At 43.0% G+C, this 27,169-nt stretch overlaps 2 protein-coding genes across 4 annotated transcripts in view; one reads left to right on the forward strand and one right to left on the reverse strand.

The window, feature by feature from the left end:
* The window catches only part of LOC125371707 (ankyrin repeat and protein kinase domain-containing protein 1-like), a 67,788-nt gene that overhangs the window by 13,106 nt on the left and 27,513 nt on the right, over positions 1-27,169 (reverse strand). Inside the window, exon 2 of one of the 3 annotated variants that reach the window (XM_048395611.1) lies at positions 17,058-17,116. In XM_048395611.1, the coding sequence (XP_048251568.1) occupies positions 17,058-17,082 (25 nt within the window). In that variant the 5' untranslated portion in view covers positions 17,083-17,116. Of the gene's footprint in view, positions 1-962; positions 2,254-17,057; positions 17,117-27,169 lie in introns of those variants that run through there. The other 2 variants (XM_048395609.1, XM_048395610.1) reach the window with 2 other exon arrangements.
* LOC125379318 (p53-induced death domain-containing protein 1-like) overlaps positions 8,905-27,169 on the forward strand; it is a 74,272-nt gene continuing 56,007 nt past the window's right edge. Inside the window, exon 1 of the mRNA XM_048395615.1 lies at positions 8,905-9,124. The gene's annotated coding sequence lies outside the window, so the exon portion shown is untranslated. The remainder of the gene's footprint in view (positions 9,125-27,169) is intronic.

A 27,169-nucleotide genomic window follows, 5' to 3' on the forward strand; every position in this document is an offset into this window, starting at 1 on the left:
TTGAGATTATGTTTAGAATAAAATGATATGGCACTATTACTGTGTATATAATTGTATGATATGTATACTAAACTATGTAAGTGGCGTGTATTTGATCACTTACAGCAGGATCTGCAGTGACAAGCAGTAACAGTAGATTATGCCTACTGTCACCTGAGTGCCACACATTCGGTAGGCATATTAAACATTCTAGTTCTAGCATAAGCTACATGCCTGTATTTGTGAACTGCATGTTTATATGTATACTATACATCGTGTACATATGAGTGCATTGGTGCAGTTTAAGTAATATGTAGCACAGAGATGAGTATTATGAATCATGTGATATCTGTCATAGCTTTATGTGATCGGATGTAAAAAACATGTATGCCTATTCATCAAAACTAAGTTCTGAATATTACATAAGGAGGACATCATGATAAATGTGGAGAATGCATTTTGATTATTAGATCAATAACTGTGATACGTGCAGTGTTTAGAACTCCATGTATGTTTTACTTATTTGCTGGTCGTTCTGTTACAGGGTGAATATGAATATTGGACTTTATTCAGACAGCTCAATTTTCCGAGACAGTTTTATGTAGGATAACACGGTTATGTGTCAGTGTATTTTATTGTATTACACATTTATAACACAGAATGTTTAGACATAAGTTAAAGGCAGAAGAAAGCATATCCTTTGTATGTATGTATGTATGTATGTATGTATGTATATATATATATATACATACATATACATACATACATATATGTATACATACATACATACATACAAAGGATATGCCTTCTTCTGCCTTTAACTTGTATATATACATACATATACATATACATACATATAGATATAGATATATATATTGTTTGAAATTCAAGACATACACTAATGCTTTTTTCAAAGGAAATAATATATTTCATGCATCTTTCGCATGGAATGTTTAGAGAGAAATCTCTGCTAAAAGTCTCACCTCCTGCAGCACCCGGAAACGAAGGGGGCGATGCTGTGAATGACACCTGCGACAACGACGATGTAGTCAGCGACCTGTCAGTAACATTGACCTCTTTAATATCTTCTCTCACCACACAGCTTGTATTCAGTGTCACCATGTCCTCTGTAAGACCAGTGATTACTTGATTTGAATCATGTAGGTCATCAATGGTCTGATTTAGTTGAATGTTTAAACTCTGAATGTCAGTTTTTAACTTTTGCTGCATTTCCTGCAATCCCGCCCTGTATGACTGTTCATCATTGGAGCGCGCTTCTATCTCTTCTCTCTTCACACAGCTTGTATTTAGTGTAATTAAATCTTCCTTAAGAAAAGTGTTCACCATCTTTGCATCGCGAAGACCAGCTTTCGTCTCATTCAGCTGCAGCTGTAAACTGTGGATGTCTGTGTTCACCTCGCTACGAAGCTTAAAAATACTTTCTTTGTAACTGTCTCTTTCCCTTTCTACACGTCTGAGCTGTTGTGTTACTGCCCGAAGTTGTGTCTTTGTGTAATGAACTAAATCATGAACACGTCCACTCATAATATTCCTAATGTTATACTCTTTCAGGATGCCAGTAATCGCTTGCTCCACTAGAGGCTTTATCAGGGCAGGAATGAACGTGTCAGTCAGTTGATTTTTCAGTGATGACTCCCACCTCTTAAAGTGCTGTTTCATATCAGTCTTAATATTAACAACTCTTCCTTTCCATGCTTGGATAGTTGCGGTCAGGACTCTCACTTGTCCAGTCAAGTCGGTCAAATTGGTATCAGCATGTGCGTCTCTGACACCGCACAAGAACACAAGACTGATGAATACAACTCTTGTTAGTTCCATCATGCAGAGATATTTGCAGCTCGTCGCAGTTACGAGAAGACTGACTTGGTGCTGGATCAACATGGAGCTTAGTCCGAAGTGTTTGACAAAAAGCCAACTCAGGAATGCTCTGACAGAAAATTCTTGTGCGTACATGTGGCACCACAGACACAAATAAGGCAGGGAACTTCATCAGGGTATTGTGTTACATACCAAGTATGTTGCCACAATAGCCTCGTGTTGAGAGTATTATTACTATTGAAGTAACTTGAAAAATATTAGATTACTTGTTTACTTTAACTAATCTCGATCCAACCCCTTCACATTGATAATGTGCGTAAATTACTTCTCTTTGTCTCACGCTGCGGATCTTACTTATTACCCATCCCCGACACCACGGTCTATATGTCCAATGTACAACATATACCTTTGATCCACCCGTAGCAGACACCACGGTCTATATGTCCAATGTACAACATATACCTTTGATCACCCGTAGCAGACACCCAGGTCTCTATGCCACATGCAGTCTCACATATACCTTACTCCTCCAATCCCCCACCCCCAAAAATCCCCCTCCCTGTTTCACCATGGCTAACAATCATTCTGTTTCTAAACGAAGACATTTGGATACAAGTTCGTTTGATAAGGCTAATACATATGTTGATTCCTTGTGATCGAAGTTACAGATCATGAACCAATCAAATTGGTATATCCAGATCTGTTCATGGCCATTGTGGGGAGGTTAAAATGTGACACGTTTGCGCAGTGGAGCTCTTCAGGTGAAATGTGCAGAGACAAAAATCAAGTTTAGTCTGTCAAACGTTTTACCAGAAAGGATAATAAATCTACTACTGTTCAAACGAACACATATTTATTCACTTGCCCGTTGACCGGTTCCCAATTCAATTAAAGCTGGTTATGTCAACATCGGAGTGAAGATGTATGTCCCCTGTACACTCCGATGATTTAAATGTGAAAAAAGTGGACATGGTTTCAAAAACCTGCACACATCCCATGGTTTGTCATCGTTATGGTGACAACAATAAAAGTGCAGATTGTCCTCAAGATTTGAAATGTTCAAACTGTGATGGGCAACACATGGCCACTTCCATGTCATGCCCTCTTTATCAAACAGAAATCAAAATTCTTAAACTAAACAAGAACGAAACATCAGCTTTGCCGTCGCCAGGCAGCTTACTTTTATTCTAAATTCTTCTTCTGCTGTAGCCAAATCTGCCACAACTTCCTTATCTGTTCTGTGTCGGACTGAGTTGACATGGGTCAAGTCTGATCAACCTGTTGTAGCTTCGTCTGTCACGCTGACAATCAATCCGAATCGACATATTCTCCCTTTCAGGCTGATACTGAGACAATTCATGTCGAACCAGCAAATGCAGAACAAAACTTATCAAAAAAGAAAGAAAAAGGTGAAATAAAAATTAAATGTCCATCAAACACCCAATACCCTATCATCCTCGGAGATTATGTCTCCTCAACCGCTTTGGTGCTCATGTTCACATGAGAGATTACCATTTGAGCCGTCAAGGCTCAAGCATCAAATATAATACAATGGAACTGTAGAGTACTTAGGAATAAATATAATGACTTACAATTCTTCATTCAAAATTTCAAACCAGGTGCAATATGTTTTCAAGAAACATACTATAAAGACACTGATATTATCAACTAATTATCAACTCCTGAAGCATTTACCAGACCCATGTTTAGAATCCCTTTTCATTATTTTTGATGACATATGGACATCAGGTAAGTTTCTTTCCTCATGATGTCAAAGCTACCAAAAAAAGAAAAAAGAAAAAGGTGAAACAAAAATAAGACCTTTCTGCCACACATTTATTGCTAAAATAAATAAATAAAAATAAATGCCTGAAGCCACTTGCTCCATTGAAAGTCGTTTGGGATTCAAAGCGGGGAGGGGATCAGAAAACACTCCCCCAACTGTAGAGCGCTCTAAACTGGATTACATCTCAATCGTATATGGTGGAGGTTGTAAACGTGAGTTTAAAAAACAACTAGATGATATGCATCATCAGAGACTGAGGCTCTGCATTTGAGCCTTAAGAGCTTCACTGAGACAAAGTCAGTATGTGGAGGCTGTTTGTGCTTTTAATCCTCTTTATACAGAATGCTGTAATAAAAAGGTCATGTCTTACTCTACACATCAATAGTCGACTGCTGTCGCATTTAGTCGCCCCATGTTGGAGGTATAGAGAATAAGAAACTCTATTTGTGCTGTAAGGAGCATGGCATTGTAGCGCCACACTAACACACCTGTTAGACGAGACATACATATATAATCGACGTCAGTACTCTGCATGTCAGCCTGACCCGTTTGAACTTTGGGACACCAAGATTTAGTTAATTGCATATTAGTTATTAATGGAAACATTAATGGGCATCAGATGTTTCAAGAGAGTATGGATTACGGCCAGATGACTTCACATTAAGTTTAGCCGATGTCAGAGTGACCTGTACGAAACTCGGTACAGGATGTTGGCACTTTTCCTTTGACTTGCCAAACATTAAGATTCGGTTTGTTGAGAATAAAACAGGACAATTGCTGTTGAGCTACCCCTAACTACTGTAGTTCGAGACACATTTGACATCAACAACAACAACAACAAAAACTCAAACTCACTTACTCCTGGCTAAACACCCAACTACTGCAGTTCGAGACACATTTGACATCAACAACAACTAAAGCTCACTTTCTACTGGCTAAACCCCAACTAGACACATTTGACATCAACAACAGCTTAAACTCACTTACTCCCCGCTAAACCCCTAACTACTGCAATTCGAGACACATTTGACATCAACAACAACTCAAACTCACTTACTACCCACTACACCCCTAACTACTCTAGTATAAGACACATATGGCATCAACAACAACAACACTCACTCACTCATGGCTAAACATGTGACATCAACAACAGCACTCACTCACTCACTCCTGGCTAAACCCCTAACCACTCTGGTATGAGACACATGTGACATCAACAACAACACTAGCTCACTCCTGGCTAAACCCCTAACTACTCTAGTATAAGACACATGTGACATCAACAACAACACTAGCTCACTCCTGGCTAAACCCCTAACTACTCTAGTATAAGACACATGTGACATCAACAACAACACTCACTCACTCACTCCTGGCTACACCCCTAACTACTGTAGTATGAGACACATATGACATCAACAACAACACTCACTCACTCCTGGCTAAACCCCTAACTACTGTAGTATGAGACACATATGCCATCAACAACAACACTCACTCACTCCTGGCTAAAACCCTAACTACTGTAGTATAAGACACATATGACATCAACAACAACACTCACTCACTCCTGGCTAAACCCCTAACTACTGTAGTATAAGACACATGTGACATCAAGAACAACACTCACTCACTCATAGCAAAACATGTGACATCAACAACAACACTAGCTCACTCCTGGCTAAACCCCTAACTACTCTGGTATGAGACACATGTGACATCAACAACAACACTAGCTCACTCCTGGCTAAACCCCTAACTACTCTGGTATGAGACACATGTGACATCAACAACAACACTAGCTCACTCCCGGCTAAACCCCTAACTACTCTAGTATAAGACACATGTGACATCAACAACAACACTCCCTCACTCACTCCTGGCTACACCCCTAACTACTGTAGTATGAGACACATATGACATCAACAACAACACTCACTCACTCCTGGCTAAACCCCTAACTACTGTAGTATGAGACACATATGACATCAACAACAACACTCACTCACTCCTGGCTAAACCCCTAACTACTCTAGTATAAGACACATGTGACATCAAGAACAACACTCACTCACTCATAGCAAAACATGTGACAGCAACAACAACACTAGCTCACTCCCGGCTAAACCCCTAACTACTCTGGTATGAGACACATGTGACATCAACAACAACACTAGCTCACTCCTGGCTAAACCCCTAACTACTCTGGTATGAGACACATGTGACATCAAGAACAACACTAGCTCACTCCTGGCTAAACCCCTAACTACTCTAGTATAAGACACGTGACATCAACAACAACACTAGCTCACTCCTGGCTAAACCCCTAACTACTCTGGTATGAGACACATAAGACATCAACAACAACACTCACTCACTCCTGGCTAAACCCCTAACTACATGTGACATCAAGAACAACACTAGCTCACTCCTGGCTACACCCCTAACTACTGTAGAATAAGACACATGTGACATCAAGAACAACACTCACTCACTCATAGCAAAACATGTGACATCAACAACAACACTAGCTCACTCCTGGCTAAACCCCTAACTACTCTGGTATGAGACACATAAGACATCAACAACAACACTAGCTCACTCCTGGCTAAACCCCTAACTACTCTGGTATGAGACACATAAGACATCAACAACAACACTAGCTCACTCCTGGCTAAACCCCTAACTACTGTAGTATAAGACACATGTGACATCAAGAACAACACTCACTCACTCATAGCAAAACATGTGACATCAACAACAACACTAGCTCACTCCTGGCTAAACCCCTAACTACTCTAGTATAAGACACATGTGACATCAAGAACAACACTAGCTCACTCCTGGCTAAACCCCTAACTACTCTAGTATAAGACACATGTGACATCAAGAACAACACTAGCTCACTCCTGGCTACACCCCTAACTACTGTAGTATAAGACACATGTGACTTCAAGAACAACATTCACTCACTCATAGCAAAACATGTGACATCAACAACAACACTAGCTCACTCCTGGCTAAACCCCTAACTACTCTGGTATGAGACACATAAGACATCAACAACAACACTAGCTCACTCCTGGCTAAACCCTTAACTACTCTAGTATAAGACACATGTGACATCAAGAACAACACTCACCCACTCATAGCAAAACATGTGACATCAACAACAACACTAGCTCACTCCTGGCTAAACCCCTAACTACTCTGGTATGAGACACATAAGACATCAACAACAACACTAGCTCACTCCTGGCTAAACCCCTAACTACAATGACACTCACACATTCCTGATTAGACCTCCATGCCTAGTGGTTAAAGCGTTCGCTCGTCACACCGAAGACCCGGATTCGATTCCCGACATGGGTACAACATCACAAAACAACACTCACTCACTGACTACAACTACTGTAGTTCAAAACACATGTGTTTATCAGCAACAACAGCAATATTCCTTTCAAAAGCCCTGTGACGTAATTACTGGTGAAAGACTGGAGTAGCTGTCGTCATATACACAGAACAATGGCAAATCTTTGGAGTAGCTGTCGTCATATACACAGAACAATGGCAAATCAGTGGAGTAGCTGTCGTCATATACACAGAACAATGGCAAATCATTGGAGTAGCTGTCGTCATATACACAGAACAATGGCAAAACACTGGAGTAGCTGTCGTCATATACACAGAACAATGGCAAATCAATGGAGTAGCTGTCGTCATATACACAGAACAATGGCAAAACATTTGATTAGCTGTCGTCATATACACAGAACAATGGAGGAGGACATCTCTGGGTCACTAGACGTAAGTGGTCATACTATTGACTGTCAATTCTGATATAGGTTTTCGTTTTGAAAATACTACCATGGTTTAGATTAACATGTTTGACATAAATTCATACACGACCTCTTGTTTCCTTAGTGAATTATTTGTTTCATGCTTTGATGGTTAGTTCTTATGAACTTTTGTGTCAACACTGGTCATGCCATCCATTCTATTTATAGCCCAGGCTGCCACGGTGCTGCACTGCTTGAACGTGTTGCTCATCACCTCACAACACAACAGGTTTTATGCCATTCCATTCTGAAAACACTTTAACATGAGCCACGTATACCACTATGATGGTCCACCTAATACCTCTTGTTCCTTGAAAACAATAACAAATGTTTCAGGAAGTCATTGCTGTGAAAGCATATCACTAGCTTTGATTCAATTCATGTTTGTTTTCTATTTTCTATTACCCTAATATCTAAACTCATGTCATGTTCTCCTATCCTGATTCTGAAGGTAGCACATGCAATTAGCATATAGTACAGGGTAGAACTTGCAAAGTTCAAACACATTAATAGTGTTCATCATTAACCGTACAAGATTGATACCAGGGAAACAAACGGCAGTGATGAAGCTATAGCTGTGGTATTCTGAAAGGAAACGCAGACGATCAGACAGTATTGGAGGCGGTGCAGTCATACACACAATAATTAAAGATATATATTACATGCAGGTTGCAGAACATTAGTGCAACATAATAAGAGGCAATGGCCACACCATGACAAGTGTGCATTAATGCAATAAGTAATATTTACATTCAGTGTTTATATAGGCCTCTCGCTCCTGCGGCCATTATTGTTGGGAGTGTCTTCATATGTTGAAGAACGAAAAAAAAAAAAAGAGACTTGATAGCAGGATTTATTTGCCTTGAAACTGTGTAGGGGGCACGGGTGGCCCAGTCGTCTAAGGCGCCGCGATTCGCTGTGCAGAGTTGCGTCCCTTGGACACGCCAGAAACCTATGATTGTGGGTTCGAATCCCGGTTCGCCCCAATTATGTTTCTAGGTTTGTCAGCACCATACCCTTGCTTGTGGGTTTCACCGAAGTGGTAAACGGCTGAGACCTGCATCACTTTTGGCTTTCCTCCCACATTAAGCTGACACGCCGTGATAGAACTGGAATACTGTTAAAAGCGGCGTTAAACCCAACTCACTCACACACTCACTGAAACTGTGCAGTTTGATTAATTAGAATTATACTTAAAGTTACGACACTGGCAATAGAGGTTCATCTTCGTACACAAGCCATAGGCTAGACTTTGTATAGATATCATTACATGACAATTGGGTACAGCTAACACATCTGACAAAGTCTAGATTTTTTTTCATGATATTAATCGTTGAAAAACTTTTCAAAATTGGTTTAATTCTTCCAAGAAGTGGGCATCACACCTGGTGAGATAAGGGCGGGTTGCGTTAACTCTGACCACAGCCTTGGAATCTGGTGATGGAGACTAGCCGCAAGTCTATGTAACCAAAATCTCGCGATCACACTTGCATCACGCTTACCGACACTTCTCAGTGGCTCACAGCAAACATCACATAACAGCCTTCCCTTACTTATAGATCGCTATGCTTGAAACATGGACCCAGTTTCGTGTTGGAAGGAAAACAACTTTTTCGACAGCCTGATCAACTTACGTGTTAGACTACAGCAGTACACTGACAGTGTGTTAAAACGTGAGGTAGGTAACTCTTATAGAGAAGAATGATTCAAGGTTACATAAAACATGCACACTCACAAAAATACGCGCAGATATGTTGCAAACATTATCATGTGCCAAGAAAACAGTTTTTATACCATTCCATTCTGAACACACTTTAAACATATATCTTGTATACCACTATGATTATGTCAACCTAATACCTATTGTGTCCACTGAGGTGAAATCGGGTTTAACGTCGCGTCCAAGATTATTGCACTTACATAGCAACGTGTATGCACGTGTGTGTGTGTGTGGCTATGTGGCAGCTTGTACTAGTCCGGACTGATGCCGCCTTAAAGTGCTAGCTCACTGAGATACCATGTCGCAGTTTAACATGAATACCCCACTCAGACACAGTATACTGACTCCGAGCCGACCAGTCCTTATTTAAGCCCCTTAATGCCGAGCGCCAGACAGGGTAACAACATGTACCATCTTTTAACGTCTTTTGGTATGACGCGGTCTGGGATCGAACCGCGGACCTTCTGCTCTCCGGACGAACGCTGTACCTCTGGACCACGGAGGCGGTGAAAACAATAGCACATGTTTCAGGTATTCATTGTTGTGAAAACATATCACTAGCTTTGAATTTCTGATTTTTTTCTGTTTTATTTATCATTACCTAAATATTAAAACTCATGCCATGTTCTCATATCCTGCAATTCGGTTTACCTTCTGGGATACATATGTGCGCTTTCTGACAGTATAGGTACTTAGATTGCATCAGTAGGTATGTATCTACAAAATATCTTTTGCGCTATGTTGATCCTTTGTCTAAGAGTTATCTGGCATACATGTTGCGACTTTTGCGCGCCTTTAGAAATCGTCTTCGGGGAGCATTGTATACGATATGCAGTTATCAGGTGCTAAAAAGGCCCCAAAAGTACATTTGTATTTATGAATAGAAAATGGCGATTCCTCAGCTGTTATCTTCATGTAATTTTCATAATCGACACCGGAATGTAAGAGAAACAACACAGTTGAACATAATTCTCTGATTTTCAACACATGTGTCACTATTCTTCTTCTTATTATTATATACTGATAAGATATAAAATAAATTGGCATATAAATAAATTGGTTTACGGCTACAACGATAGTTATCCCTATAATGTCTGCAGGAGACAATATATTTTTTTTTCTACATAAACGACGGTATGCTCACCAGCTACATACTTTTGATGAAAAATACTTGTTATAGAAACCACGTGACACTGTAAGTTGTGATAGCGTGGAGCGCGCGGGGGTGCACGTGTCTTGTATACGTCCTACAGTGTAGCATGAAAAAAAAACCGCAAGTAGAAATCCACTGCCCTTGTGTTCAATCTGTTTACTCTGTGCATCCATTTAACGTTCATGATGATTCCAGGCATTTAGGTCAACATTGGAGTGGAAGTTAGCATTGTGATCTGGAATCAGAAAAGGAATGGGTCGCCTAGAGCGATTTCCTACATTGGAACAATGTGTGCAGCATTTTTCTCGAGTCTCCGATGTGATTTTACTGGAAACTCACTCACTCACTCACTCACTCACTCACTCACTCACTCACTCACTCACTCAGTTTACACAGTGCCGATTATGGCTCCCGTTTGACATCAGACAGCACTGCGACACGAAAAGTGGAAAGGTCGGATTACTAATCTCAGTGATCAGTTATGTCCTATCATTGTCTGGACGCAGTCGTATACGTTCGTAACAGAGTCCTACGGATCGGGAAAGGTCCAGAGAGGTCGGCCAAGCAGACCGACAGTATGGTGCGTCCCGTAACATTCGGGAAACTCAACCCATTTTGTCTAGTCTAGTCTAGTTGCGATCGTGACTATGTCGTGACTATGTCGTGATTATGTGGTGACAGATTCTGCTGTATCGGATCAAAATCGTAACAATCCTGTGTTGGCTGGACAGTGTCCTTTGGATCGGGACGCTGTCGTGATGAACAGGCATGATTTGGAGAAATTGTTCATTGCCGTTTCTTGTCGATCGAGTCCTGATTGCGTCCAGATCTTAACGAATGCGAACCGTCTTTGTCGGTTCACTGTCTGGTCACTGTCTGATCGCATTCGGGAGAATGGGGTCGCTGTCGGGACAGATTCGGTCGTTTTTTACCAAGCGGATGATACAAATCGGATCAGGTTCGGATTGACAAAGGGAGAATCGGGACGAATTCGGCTGGAAACGGTTGAATCGGGACGCTTCCTGAACAATATCTGATTGTTGTCGTGATGAAATAAATTTAATTTACAAATTTGTGAACTTACCGCCACGAATCACAGGATCTAGATTAGGATTTTGACAAATTTTAATCGGGAATAGTCCCATCGAGTAATGCCATAAACATCCTGAATGTGTGACTTAGTCCTTAGCTTATACAAATAAAATTGCAGATTGCAACGCCATTGAAATATAACAACAACAGCAACAACGAGTTTACTCTTTTCTAGTACAGCAGCTACAGCATACAAAAATTAATGATGCGATAGAATGTCAAATGGTAATCAAGAGTTCACTAAACATCAATAATTTGTGAATGTAATCTTCATTAGATTTCATACCAAATGCACAATGTTGGAAATACGAACCATATCGTGTTATGATAACATATTCCATTTTCGGAGGAGATTTTGTATTACATTGTCTATACATTCATAATAGTTATCAATAATTATCTTGCACAATCAAACATGTTACATGTACATTAGACAAACGATATTTACTATTTCAGCAAAGCAATCATAATGCCATTATCCCTGTTTCAAAAAAAGGAAAAGCAAATCGAACTTTACAGTGCAATCAGTCCCTGACTAGTTAACCTGTGAACTTTAGTTGTCATCAAGTTAAATGGATGTTTGTAGTGGTTGTATTATTTCTCTACAGCGTGTATCACTGGCAGAAACTGGGGTCGAGTTACCACATGTGAACCCGACGTTGACACAATTAGTTAACATTATGGCGTCGACTAGCATTTAGATGTTGTGGACACTTTTAAATCTCCTTTTGTGACAAAATGTGAAATGGTTTTGGAAACTCATTTACACGGCCAGGAATTTGGATCATTAACACGAAACGAAAGTAATGTCACATAAAAAAACATCAACAGTTTTTTTGGTCAAAACGTGCGTGCATGTATACGTCAATTGTCGGCACAATAATCTGCACAGAGTTTTTTATTCTAGCGCCCGCCAAATCGCCATGACACACATTCGATAAAATATGCTATACTTGAAAACAACTTCTCTTGCGGAGTAAACGTCAGTAGTCTTACGCCAATAACTCTACGGTAGGGAAAAGTAAATCTTTATGAGTAGTCTAATCAGATTTATTTTTCAGATTGGTTCCCTGACACTAAAACAGTTACCTGCATGTGACAAGGGTGCATAACCAAAATTCGCCGCCATTCGCTTGAAGTTTAAACTAGGCAGAAAAAGGTCGGAAACTACTTTACTAATCTCACAATATTTCGACATCCGTGGCACTGTATAAAATGTCAGTCACACTATGTTAACGCCATGATGACGGTTATGATTTTGATTTTACGCACACAGTGTTTAATATCTGCACGGATGAAAAGGGTAATTTCCATCTACGGTCCAGTGGCACCAAGTGAGTCAAACGCATTTATGTACGAGTTACAGTACATGCCGCCTTACGGGGACAGAGTGAGTGAGTATGGTTTTATGCCGTTTATTATGTGCAGTATTCCAGCAACAGCACGTCGGAGGACATCAGAAATACGTTCCACGCTTTCTTCTCATGTGGGCAATCGAAGTTACATGTATGCGTTGGGCGAGACGAGCAAACGTTTTGACCACTTGGCTAGCCCCTCGCTGTAATGACAACCGTGCGAATCAGACGCGAAATGTCCTTTTGGAAAAAACAAACACCTCTTATAATCAATACCGGGAGTGCACGTTTTAAGCCTCCTTGTTATTTATTCGAATATAAATAACAATATTAAAACGTGTTTATACCCATGGGCTTAAATGAAATGGTAAAATGGATTGATCTCCCAAACCGAGAGATCTTCAAGAATTGTTGTAGCACGCTTCTATATGGCCACTTTGACCAAATGTTGCACCACAATTGTTAGAGGTTTCCATGTATACACGACACATTGGGCCCTTAACAAAGATGGTATTCTAGATTCTCAGGACTGTTTTATCGCATGTGACAAACACTCATAATTGCGCTATTGGGTTCTTGTTACTTTTTTGACAGATGACTAATTCACTCGTTGAAAAAAGAAAACAATTTCTTTTGTTAAAGTGTGGCTCGCTCATTTCATTGTGTGTATTGTTTCATTTCACATGTGACAGTCATTCTTCCTTTCATTGATCATCTGTGGTTTCTCAGCCCTGCCCTTAAATTTAGATATTGTGCTTCTCAGCTAATTCCATAATATGCCCAGGGCTGAGAAAACGCGCAATGTCGATACTTTTCTTGACCAAAACGTTTTATAGTACAGCTTTCCAAATATGACACATCAGTGACAAAATGATGTCCGATGCAATTCCTCATTTTGACTTGTACCATGTGTTCCCGTGTTGTTTCAGGTGAACAATTGACTTGCCATGCTTTTGTGACGGGTGACACCGGTGTGGCAGGATACCTTCACCTTTTCGCGAACACCTGGTTTCATTACTATTTGATAGTGATTCATAAACGCATGCTCATGATATAGTCGGAATCGTACAATCGACTCTGCTTTATGCAGGGAATTATATTGGCTGTGGAAAGGGTGTTGTCGCTTTTCTTCCGGTTTGCTTGATATTTACGTTTGTGCCATTCAAAGTATTGCCGATGAACAATTGCTGTGAGCCAGATTTGAAGCCAATAATTTCAATGGTTAAAAGTGTGAGAAACACATGCCTCACTGAATATATTTTTTTTATCTTATTATTTTATACATTTCAGCACCAACAAATTGCAACACAACTCTAGGGAAAAAGATGTATATTTTGCCTTTGTTAAACTATGCCGACTTGTGTATGCAAATGCCAAGACGACGAGATTGTGAATTACCGAGATCGTATTTGGCAGAGAAAAACGTCTACTTTAGACAATGTCATCAGGTCATTAGCATTGTGACATCATTGTAAGTGTACTTTTGTTGCACATCAGCTGATCGAACCTCAGTTCAACCTTAGGTCACAGAGTGCAGCGAGATGTAAACAAATCTAGTCGTCTAGGGCGCCGCGATTCGCTGTGCAGATTTCCGTCCCTTGGGCACGCCAGAAACCAATGATTGTGGGTTCGAATCCCAGTTCACCCGAAAACCTTTACAGGCAGCCCTGTTGTTGACAACATGAGCACCAATCTACACAACTGAGATACGATAGCATGCAAGAGTCAGCCCTGTTGTTGACAACATGAGCACCCATCTACACAAATGAGATACGATAGCATGCAAGAGGCAGCCCTGTTGTTGACAACATGAGCACCCATCTACACAACTGCTATACGATAGCATGCAAGAGTCAGCCCTGTTGTTGACAACATGAACACCCATCTACACAACTGAGATACGATAGCATGCAAGAGGCAGCCCTGTTGTTGACAACATGAGCACCCATCTACACAACTGAGATACGATAGCATGCAAGAGTCAGCCCTGTTGTTGACAACATGAGCACCCATCTAAACAACTGAGATACGATAGCATGCAAGAGTCAGCCCTGTTGTTAACAACATGAGCACCCATCTACACAACTTAGATACGATAGCATGCAAGAGGCAGCCCTGTTGTTGACAACATGAGCACCCATCTACACAACTTAGATACGATAGCATGCATGAGGCAGCCCTGTTGTTGACAACATGAGCACCCATCTACACAACTGAGATACGATAGCATGCAAGAGTCAGCCCTGTTGTTGACAACATGAGCACCCATCTACACAACTGAGATACGATAGCATGCAAGAGTCAGCCCTGTTGTTGACAACATCAGCACCCATCTACACAACTGAGATACGATAGCATGCAAGAGTCAGCCCTGTTGTTGACAACATGAGCACCCATCTACACAACTGAGATACGATAGCATGCAAGAGGCAGCCCTGTTGTTGACAACATGAGCACCCATCTACACAACTGAGATACGATAGCATGCAAAAGGCAGCCCTGTTGTTGACAACATGAGCACCCATCTACACAACTGAGATACGATAGCATGCAAAAGGCAGCCGGTTGTTGACAACATGAGCACCCTTCTTCACAACTGAGATACGAGAGCATGCAAGAGTCAGCCCTGTTGTTGACAACATGAGCACCCATCTACACAACTGAGATACGATAGCATGCAAAAGGCAGCCGGTTGTTGACAACATGAGCACCCTTCTTCACAACTGAGATACGAGAGCATGCAAGAGTCAGCCCTGTTGTTGACAACATGAGCACCCTTCTTCACAATTGAGATACGATAGCATCCAAGAGTCAGCCCTGTTGTTGACAACATGAGCACCCATCTACACAACTGAGATACGATAGCATGCAAGAGTCAGCCCTGTTGTTGACAACATGAGCACCAATCTACACAACTGAGATACGATAGCATGCAAGAGTCAGCCCTGTTGTTGAAAACATGAGCACCCATCTACACAACTTAGATACGATAGCATGCATGAGGCAGCCCTGTTGTTGACAACATGAGCACCCATCTACACAACTGAGATACGATAGCATGCAAGAGTCAGCCCTGTTGTTGACAACATGAGCACCCATCTACACAACTTAGATACGATAGCATGCAAGAGGCAGCCCTGTTGTTGAAAACATGGGCACCCATCTACACAGCTGAGATACGATAGCATGCAAGAGTCAGCCCTGTTGTTGAAAACATGAGCACCCATCTACACAACTTAGATACGATAGCATGCATGAGGCAGCCCTGTTGTTGACAACATGAGCACCCATCTACACAACTGAGATACGATAGCATGCAAGAGGCAGCCCTGTTGTTGACAACATGAGCACCCATCTACACAACTGAGATACGATAGCATGCAAAAGGCAGCCCTGTTGTTGACAACATGAGCACCCATCTACACAACTGAGATACGATAGCATGCAAAAGGCAGCCGGTTGTTGACAACATGAGCACCCTTCTTCACAACTGAGATACGAGAGCATGCAAGAGTCAGCCCTGTTGTTGACAACATGAGCACCCTTCTTCACAACTGAGATACGATAGCATGCAAGAGTCAGCCCTGTTGTTGACAACATGAACACCCATCTACACAACTGAGATACGATAGCATGCAAGAGTCAGCCCTCTTGTTGACAACATGAGCACCCTTCTTCACAACTGAGATACGATAGCATGCAAGAGTCAGCACTGTTGTTGACAACATGAGCACCCATCTACACAATTGAGATACGATGGCATGCAAGAGGCAGCCCTGTTGTTAACAACATGAGCACCCATCTACACAACTGAGATACGAGAGCATGCAAAAGGCAGCCGGTTGTTGACAACATGAGCACCCTTCTTCACAACTATGATACGATAGCATGCAAGAGTCAGCCCTGTTGTTGACAACATGAACACCCATCTACACAACTGAGATACGATAGCATGCATGGGTCAGCCCTGTTGTTGACAACATGAGCACCCTTCTTCACAACTGAGATACGATAGCATGCAAGAGTCAGCCCTGTTGTTGACAACATGAGCACCCATCTACACAACTGAGATACGATGGCATGCAAGAGTCAGCCCTGTTGTTAACAACATGAGCACCCATCTACACAACTTAGATACGATAGCATGCAAAAGGCAGCCCTGTTGTTGACAACATGAGCACCCATCTACACAACTGAGATACGATAGCATGCAAGAGGCAGCCACGACGGGTCTTTACACCAGCTTGTTAATTGTATGAAGGATTTAGGAGTGTGCTCTCTGCCTGCCTACCTTCTGTGTAATCACTGGGAGACATTCAGCCCTCTCGCGTCGTTTCGCAGTACACGAAGCTGAAACACATAATATCCTGTTTAGAAAACCATATAAACCACATAATCATACATATATCACTTATAGAGCTTGCTGTGCTATGCTATTAAAAGCCGGCGCACCTCAAAGTCTGTACAGACATCACTTATGGAGCTCGCTATGCTAACAATCAACAGTCAGCGCACCTCAAAGTCTGTACAGACATCACTTATGGAGCTCGCTATGCTAACTATCAACAGTCGGCGCACCTCAAAGTCTCTACAGATATCACTTATGGAGGTTGCTATGCTAACTATCAACAGTCGGCGCACCTCAAAGTCTGTACAGATATCACTTATGGAGGTTGCTATGCTAACTATCAACAGTCGGCGCACCTCAAAGTCTGTACAGATATCACTTATGGAGCTTGCTGTGCTAACTATCAACAGTCGGCGCACCTCAAAGTCTGTACAGATATCACTTATGGAGGTTGCTATGCTAACTATCAACAGTCGGCGCACCTCAAAGTCTGTACAGATATCACTTATGGAGCTTGCTATGCTATCAACAGTCGGCGCACCTCAAAGTCTGTACAGATATCACTTATGGAGCTTGCTGTGCTTTGTTATCAACAGTCGGCGCACCTCAAAGTCTCTACAGATATCGCTTATGGAGCTTGCTATACTAACTATCAACAGTCAGCGCACCTCAAAGTCTGTACAGATATCGCTTATGGAGCTTGCTTTGCTAACTATGAACAGTCGGCGCACCTCAAAGTCTCTACAGATATCACTTATGGAGCTTGCTATGCTATCAACAGTCGACGCACCTCAAAGTCTCTACAGATATCACTTATGGAGCTTGCTGTGCTTTGCTATCAACAGTCGGCGCCCCTCAAAAGTCTCTACAGATATCGCTTATGCAGCTCGCTATGCTAACTATCAACAGTCGACGCACCTCAAAGTCTCTACAGATATCACTTATGGAGCTTGCTATACTAACTATCAACAGTCGGCGCACCTCAAAGTCTGTACAGATATTACTTAAGGAGCTTGCTGTGCTATGCTATCAACAGTCGGCGCACCTCAAAGTCTGTACAGATATCACTTATGGAGCTTGCTATGCTAACTATCAACAGTCGGCGCACCTCAAAGTCTCTACAGATATCGCTTATGGAGCTTCCTATACTAACTATCAACAGTCGGCGCACCTCAAAGTCTGTACAGATATCGCTTATGGAGCTTGCTTTGCTAACTATGAACAGTCGGCGCACCTCAAAGTCTCTACAGATATCACTTATGGAGCTCGCTATGCTATCAACAGTCGGCGCACCTCAAAGTCTCTACAGATATCACTTATGGAGCTTGCTGTGCTTTGCTATCAACAGTCGGCGCACCTCAAAGTCTGTACAGATATCACTTATGGAGGTTGCTATGCTAACTATCAACAGTCGGCGCACCTCAAAGTCTCTACAGATATCGCTTATGGAGATTCCTATACTAACTATCAACAGTCGGCGCACCTCAAAGTCTGTACAGATATCGCTTATGGAGCTTGCTTTGCTAACTATCAACAGTCGGCGCACCTCAAAGTTTCTACAGATATCACTTATGGAGCTCGCTATGCTATCAACAGTCGGCGCACCTCAAAGTCTCTACAGATATCACTTATGGAGCTTGCTGTGCTATGCTATCAACAGTCGGCGCACCTCAAAGTCTGTACAGATATCACTTATGGAGCTTGCTATGCTAACTATCAACAGTCGGCGCACCTCAAAGTCTGTACAGATATCACTTATGGAGCTTGCTATGCTAACTATCAACAGTCGGCGCACCTCAAAGTCTGTACAGATATCACTTATGGAGCTTGCTATGCTAACTATCAACAGTCGGCGCACCTCAAAGTCTGTACAGATATCACTTATGGAGCTCGCTATGCTATCAACAGTCGGCGCACCTCAAAGTCTCTACAGATATCACTTATGGAGCTTGCTGTGCTTTGCTATCAACAGTCGGCGCACCTCAAAGTCTCTACAGATATCACTTATGGAGCTCGCTATGCTATCAACAGTCGGCGCACCTCAAAGTCTGTACAGATATCGCTTATGGAGCTTGCTTTGCTAACTATGAACAGTCGGCGCACCTCAAAGTCTGTACAGATATCGCTTATGGAGCTCGCTATGCTATCAACAGTCGGCGCACCTCAAAGTCTCTACATATATCACTTATGGAGGTTGCTCTGCTTTGCTATCAACAGTCGGCGCACCTCAAAGTCTGTACAGATATCACTTATGGAGCTCGCTATGCTAACTATCAACAGTCGGCGCACCTCAAAGTCTGTACAGATATCACTTATGGAGCTTGCTATGCTAACTATCAACAGTCGGCGCACCTCAAAGTCTGTACAGATATCACATAAGGAGCTTGCTGTGCTATGCTATTAAAAGTCGGCGCACCTCAAAGTCTGTACAGATATCACTTATGGAGCTCGCTATGCTAACAATCAACAGACAGCGCACCTCAAAGTCTCTACAGATATCACTTATGGAGCTTGCTGTGCTTTGCTATCAACAGTCGGCGCACCTCAAAGTCTGTACAGATATCGCTTATGGAGCTTGCTGTGCTTTGCTATCAACAGTCGGCGCACCTCAAAGTCTGTACAGATATCGCTTATGGAGCTCGCTGTGCTAACTATCAACAGTCGGCGCACCTCAAAGTCTGTACAGATATCACTTATGGAGCTTGCTATGCTATCAACAGTCGGCGCACCTCAAAGTCTGTACAGATATCACTTATGGAGCTTGCTATGCTATCAACAGTCGGCGCACCTCAAAGTCTGTACAGATATCACTTATGGAGCTTGCTATACTAACTATCAACAGTCGGCGCACCTCAAAGTCTGTACAGATATCGCTTATGGAGCTTGCTTTGCTTTGCTATCAACAATCGGCGCACCTCAAAGTCTGTACAGATATCGCTTATGGAGCTCGCTGTGCTAACTATCAACAGTCGGCGCACCTCAAAGTCTGTACAGATATCACTTATGGAGCTTGCTATGCTATCAACAGTCGGCGCACCTCAAAGTCTGTACAGATATCACTTATGGAGCTTGCTATGCTATCAACAGTCGGCGCACCTCAAAGTCTCTACAGATATCGCTTATGGAGCTTCCTATACTAACTATCAACAGTCGGCGCACCTCAAAGTCTGTACAGATATCGCTTATGGAGCTTGCTTTGCTAACTATGAACAGTCGGCGCACCTCAAAGTCTCTACAGATATCACTTATGGAGCTTGCTGTGCTTTGCTATCAACAGTCGGCGCACCTCAAAGTCTGTACAGATATCACTTATGGAGCTTGCTATGCTAACTATCAACAGTCGGCGCACCTCAAAGTCTCTACAGATATCGCTTATGGAGCTTCCTATACTAACTATCAACAGTCGGCGCACCTCAAAGTCTGTACAGATATCGCTTATGGAGCTTGCTTTGCTAACTATGAACAGTCGGCGCACTTCAAAGTCTCTACAGATATCACTTATGGAGCTCGCTATGCTATCAACAGTCGGCGCACCTCAAAGTCTCTACAGATATCACTTATGGAGCTTGCTGTGCTTTGCTATCAACAGTCGGCGCACCTCAAAGTCTGTACAGATATCACTTATGGAGCTTGCTATGCTAACTATCAACAGTCGGCGCACCTCAAAGTCTCTACAGATATCGCTTATGGAGCTTCCTATACTAACTATCAACAGTTGGCGCACCTCAAAGTCTGTACAGATATCACTTATGGAGCTTGCTTTGCTAACTATCAACAGTCGGCGCACCTCAAAGTCTCTACAGATATCACTTATGGAGCTCGCTATGCTATCAACAGTCGGCGCACCTCAAAGTCTGTACAGATATCGCTTATGGAGCTTGCTTTGCTAACTATCAACAGTCGGCGCACCTCAAAGTCTGTACAGATATCGCTTATGGAGCTCGCTATGCTATCAACAGTCGGCGCACCTCAAAGTCTCTACAGATATCACTTATGGAGCTTGCTGTGCTTTGCTATCAACCGTCGGCGCACCTCAAAGTCTCTACAGATATCGCTTATGGAGCTCGCTATGCTAACTATCAACAGTCGGCGCACCTCAAAGTCTCTACAGATATCACTTATGGAGCTTGCTATGCTAACTATCAACAGTCGGCGCACCTCAAAGTCTGTACAGATATCACTTAAGGAGCTTGCTGTGCTATGCTATTAAAAGTCGGCGCACCTCAAAGTCTGTACAGATATCACTTATGGAGCTCGCTATGGTAACAATCAACAGACAGCGCACCTCAAAGTCTCTACAGATATCACTTATGGAGCTTGCTGTGCTTTGCTATCAACAGTCGGCGCACCTCAAAGTCTGTACAGATATCGCTTATGGAGCTCGCTGTGCTAACTATCAACAGTCGGCGCACCTCAAAGTCTGTACAGATATCACTTATGGAGCTTGCTATGCTAACTATCAACAGTCGGCGCACCTCAAAGTCTCTACAGATATCACTTATGGAGCTTGCTGTGCTTTGCTATCAACAGTCGGCGCACCTCAAAGTCTGTACAGATATCACGTATGGAGCTTGCTGTGCTTTGCTATCAACAGTCGGCGCACCTCAAAGTCTCAACAGATATCGCTTATGGAGCTCGCTATGCTAACTATCAACAGTCGGCGCACCTCAAAGTCTGTACAGATATCACTTATGGAGCTTGCTATGCTAACTATCAACAGTCGGCGCACCTCAAAGTCTCTACAGATATCACTTAAGGAGCTTGCTGTGCTATGCTATTAAAAGTCGGCGCACCTCAAAGTCTGTACAGATATCACTTATGGAGCTCGCTATGCTAACAATCAACAGTCGGCGCACCTCAAAGTCTGTACAGATATCGCTTATGGAGGTTGCTATACTAACTAACAACAGTCAGCGCACCTCAAAGTCTGTACAGATATCACTTATGGAGCTTGCTATGCTAACTATCAACAGTTGGCGCACCTCAAAGTCTGTACAGATAACACTTATGGAGGTTGCTGTGCTAACTATCAACAGTCGACGCACCTCAAAGTCTGTACAGATATCGCTTATGGAGCTTGCTTTGCTAACTATCAACAGTCGGCGCACCTCAAAGTCTGTACAGATATCGCTTATGGAGCTTGCTGTGCTAACTATCAACAGTCGGCGCACCTCAAAGTCTGTACAGATATCGCTTATGGAGCTTCCTGTGCTAACTATCAACAGTCGGCGCACCTCAAAGTCTGTACAGATAACACTTATGGAGGTTGCTGTGCTAACTATCAACAGTCGGCGCACCTCAAAGTCTGTACAGATATCGCTTATGGAGCTTGCTTTGCTAACTATCAACAGTCGGCGCACCTCAAAGTCTGTACAGACATCACTTATGGAGCTTGCTATGCTAACTATCAACAGTCGGCGCACCTCAAAGTCTCTACAGATATCGCTTATGGAGCTTGCTATACTAACTATCAACAGTCGGCGCACCTCAAAGTCTGTACAGATATCACGTATGGAGCTTGCTGTGCTTTGCTATCAACAGTCGGCGCACCTCAAAGTCTCAACAGATATCGCTTATGGAGCTCGCTATGCTAACTATCAACAGTCGGCGCACCTCAAAGTCTGTACAGATATCACTTATGGAGCTTGCTATGCTAACTATCAACAGTCGGCGCACCTCAAAGTCTCTACAGATATCACTTAAGGAGCTTGCTGTGCTATGCTATTAAAAGTCGGCGCACCTCAAAGTCTGTACAGATATCACTTATGGAGCTCGCTATGCTAACAATCAACAGTCGGCGCACCTCAAAGTCTGTACAGATATCACTTATGGAGCTTGCTGTGCTTTGCTATCAACAGTCGGCGCACCTCAAAGTCTCTACAGATATCGCTTATGGAGCTCGCTGTGCTAACTATCAACAGTCGGCGCACCTCAAAGTCTCTACAGATATCACTTATGGAGCTTGCTATGCTAACTATCAACAGTCGGCGCACCTCAAAGTATGTACAGATATCACTTATGGAGCTTGCTATGCTAACTATCAACAGTCGGCGCACCTCAAAGTCTCTACAGATATCACTTAAGGAGCTTGCTGTGCTATGCTATTAAAAGTCGGCGCACCTCAAAGTCTGTACAGATATCACTTATGGAGCTCGCTATGCTAACAATCAACAGTCGGCGCACCTCAAAGTCTGTACAGATATCGCTTATGGAGGTTGCTATACTAACTAACAACAGTCAGCGCACCTCAAAGTCTGTACAGATATCACTTATGGAGCTTGCTATGCTAACTATCAACAGTTGGCGCACCTCAAAGTCTGTACAGATAACACTTATGGAGGTTGCTGTGCTAACTATCAACAGTCGGCGCACCTCAAAGTCTGTACAGATATCGCTTATGGAGCTTGCTTTGCTAACTATCAACAGTCGGCGCACCTCAAAGTCTGTACAGATATCGCTTATGGAGCTTGCTGTGCTAACTATCAACAGTCGGCGCACCTCAAAGTCTGTACAGATATCGCTTATGGAGCTTCCTGTGCTAACTATCAACAGTCGGCGCACCTCAAAGTCTGTACAGATAACACTTATGGAGGTTGCTGTGCTAACTATCAACAGTCGGCGCACCTCAAAGTCTGTACAGATATCGCTTATGGAGCTTGCTTTGCTAACTATCAACAGTCGGCGCACCTCAAAGTCTGTACAGACATCACTTATGGAGCTTGCTATGCTAACTATCAACAGTCGGCGCACCTCAAAGTCTCTACAGATATCGCTTATGGAGCTTGCTATACTAACTATCAACAGTCGGCGCACCTCAAAGTCTGTACAGATATCACGTATGGAGCTTGCTGTGCTTTGCTATCAACAGTCGGCGCACCTCAAAGTCTCAACAGATATCGCTTATGGAGCTCGCTATGCTAACTATCAACAGTCGGCGCACCTCAAAGTCTGTACAGATATCACTTATGGAGCTTGCTATGCTAACTATCAACAGTCGGCGCACCTCAAAGTCTCTACAGATATCACTTAAGGAGCTTGCTGTGCTATGCTATTAAAAGTCGGCGCACCTCAAAGTCTGTACAGATATCACTTATGGAGCTCGCTATGCTAACAATCAACAGTCGGCGCACCTCAAAGTCTGTACAGATATCACTTATGGAGCTTGCTGTGCTTTGCTATCAACAGTCGGCGCACCTCAAAGTCTCTACAGATATCGCTTATGGAGCTCGCTGTGCTAACTATCAACAGTCGGCGCACCTCAAAGTCTGTACAGATATCACTTATGGAGCTTGCTATGCTAACTATCAACAGTCGGCGCACCTCAAAGTATGTACAGATATCACTTATGGAGCTCGCTATGCTAACAATCAACAGTCAGCGCACCTCAAAGTCTGTACAGATATCACTTATGGAGCTTGCTGTGCTTTGCTATCAACAGTCGGCGCACCTCAAAGTCTCTACAGATATCGCTTATGGAGCTTGCTGTGCTAACTATCAACAGTCGGCGCACCTCAAAGTCTGTACAGATATCACTTATGGAGCTTGCTATGCTAACTATCAACAGTCGGCGCACCTCAAAGTCTGTACAGATAACACTTATGGAGGTTGCTGTGCTAACTATCAACAGTCGGCGCACCTCAAAGTCTGTACAGATAACACTTATGGAGGTTGCTGTGCTAACTATCAACAGTCGGCGCACCTCAAAGTCTGTACAGATATCGCTTATGGAGCTTGCTTTGCTAACTATCAACAGTCGGCGCACCTCAAAGTCTGTACAGATATCGCTTATGGAGCTTGCTGTGCTAACTATCAACAGTCGGCGCACCTCAAAGTCTGTACAGATATCGCTTATGGAGCTTGCTGTGCTAACTATCAACAGTCGGCGCACCTCAAAGTCTGTACAGATAACACTTATGGAGGTTGCTGTGCTAACTATCAACAGTCGGCGCACCTCAAAGTCTGTACAGATATCGCTTATGGAGCTTGCTTTGCTAACTATCAACAGTCGGCGCACCTCAAAGTCTGTACAGATATCACTTATGGAGCTCGCTATGCTAACAATCAACAGTCGGCGCACCTCAAAGTCTGTACAGATATCACTTATGGAGCTTGCTATGCTATCAACAGTCGGCGCACCTCAAAGTCTCTACAGATATCACTTATGGAGCTTGCTGTGGTTTGCTATCAACAGTCGGCGCACCTCAAAGTCTGTACAGATATCGCTTATGGAGCTCGCTGTGCTAACTGTCAACAGTCGGCGCACCTCAAAGTCTGTACAGATATCACTTATGGAGCTTGCTATGCTAACTATCAACAGTCGGCGCACCTCAAAGTCTCTACAGATATCACTTATGGAGCTTGCTATGCTAACTATCAACAGTCGGCGCACCTCAAAGTCTGTACAGATATCACTTATGGAGCTTGCTGTGCTATGCTATTAAAAGTCGGCGCACCTCAAAGTCTGTACAGATATCACTTATGGAGCTCGCTATGCTTACAATCAACAGTCGGCGCACCTCAAAGTCTCTACAGATATCACTTATGGAGCTTGCTGTGCTTTGCTATCAACAGTCGGGGCACCTCAAAGTCTCTACAGATATCGCTTATGGAGCTCGCTGTGCTAACTATCAACAGTCGGCGCACCTCAAAGTCTGTACAGATATCACTTATGGAGCTTGCTATGCTAACTATCAACAGTCGGCGCACCTCAAAGTCTGTACAGATATCACTTATGGAGCTCGCTATGCTAACAATCAACAGTCAGCGCACCTCAAAGTCTCTACAGATATCACTTATGGAGCTTGCTATGCAAACTATCAACAGTCGGCGCACCTCAAAGTCTGTATAGATATCACTTATGGAGCTCGCTATGCTAACAATCAACAGTCAGCGCACCTCAAAGTCTCTACAGATATCACTTATGGAGCTTGCTGTGCTTTGCAATCAACAGTCGGCGCACCTCAAAGTCTCTACAGATATCGCTTATGGAGCTCGCTATGCTAACTATCAACAGTCGGCGCACCTCAAAGTCTGTACAGATATCACTTATGGAGCTTGCTATGCTATCAACAGTCGGCGCACCTCAAAGTCTGTACAGATATCGCTTATGGAGCTTGCTATGCTAACTATCAACAGTCGGCGCACCTCAAAGTCTCTACAGATATCACTTAAGGAGCTTGCTATGCTAACTATCAACAGTCGGCGCACCTCAAAGTCTGTACAGATATCACTTATGGAGCTTGCTGTGCTATGCTATTAAAAGTCGGCGCACCTCAAAGTCTGTACAGATATCACTTATGGAGGTTGCTGTGCTTTGCTATCAACAGTCGGCGCACCTCAAAGTCTGTACAGATATCGCTTATGGAGGTTGCTATACTAACTAACAACAGTCAGCGCACCTCAAAGTCTGTACAGATATCGCTTATGGAGCTCGCTATGCTAACAATCAACAGTCAGCGCACCTCAAAGTCTCTACAGATATCACTTATGGAGCTTGCTGTGCTTTGCTATCAACAGTCGGCGCACCTCAAAGTCTCTACAGATATCGCTTATGGAGCTCGCTGTGCTAACTATCAACAGTCGGCGCACCTCAAAGTCTGTACAGATATCGCTTATGGAGCTTGCTATGCTAACTATCAACAGTCGGCGCACCTCAAAGTCTCTACAGATATCGCTTATGGAGGTCGCTATACTAACTAACAAGAGTCAGCGCACCTCAAAGTCTGTACAGATATCACTTATGGAGCTTGCTATGCTATCAACAGTCGGCGCACCTCAAAGTATCTACAGATATCACTTATGGAGCTCGCTATGCTAACTATCAACAGTCGGCGCACCTCAAAGTCTGTACAGATATCACTTATGGAGCTTGCTGTGCTTTGCTATCAACAGTCGGCGCACCTCAAAGTCTCTACAGATATCGCTTATGGAGCTCGCTGTGCTAACTATCAACAGTCGGCGCACCTCAAAGTCTCTACAGATATCACTTATGGAGCTTGCTATGCTAACTATCAACAGTCGGCGCACCTCAAAGTCTGTACAGATAACACTTATGG

This window comes from Haliotis rufescens, unplaced genomic scaffold (assembly GCF_023055435.1).
Source record: "Haliotis rufescens isolate VD_foot unplaced genomic scaffold, xgHalRufe1.0.p SCAF_14, whole genome shotgun sequence".
NCBI lineage: Eukaryota > Metazoa > Mollusca > Gastropoda > Lepetellida > Haliotidae > Haliotis > Haliotis rufescens.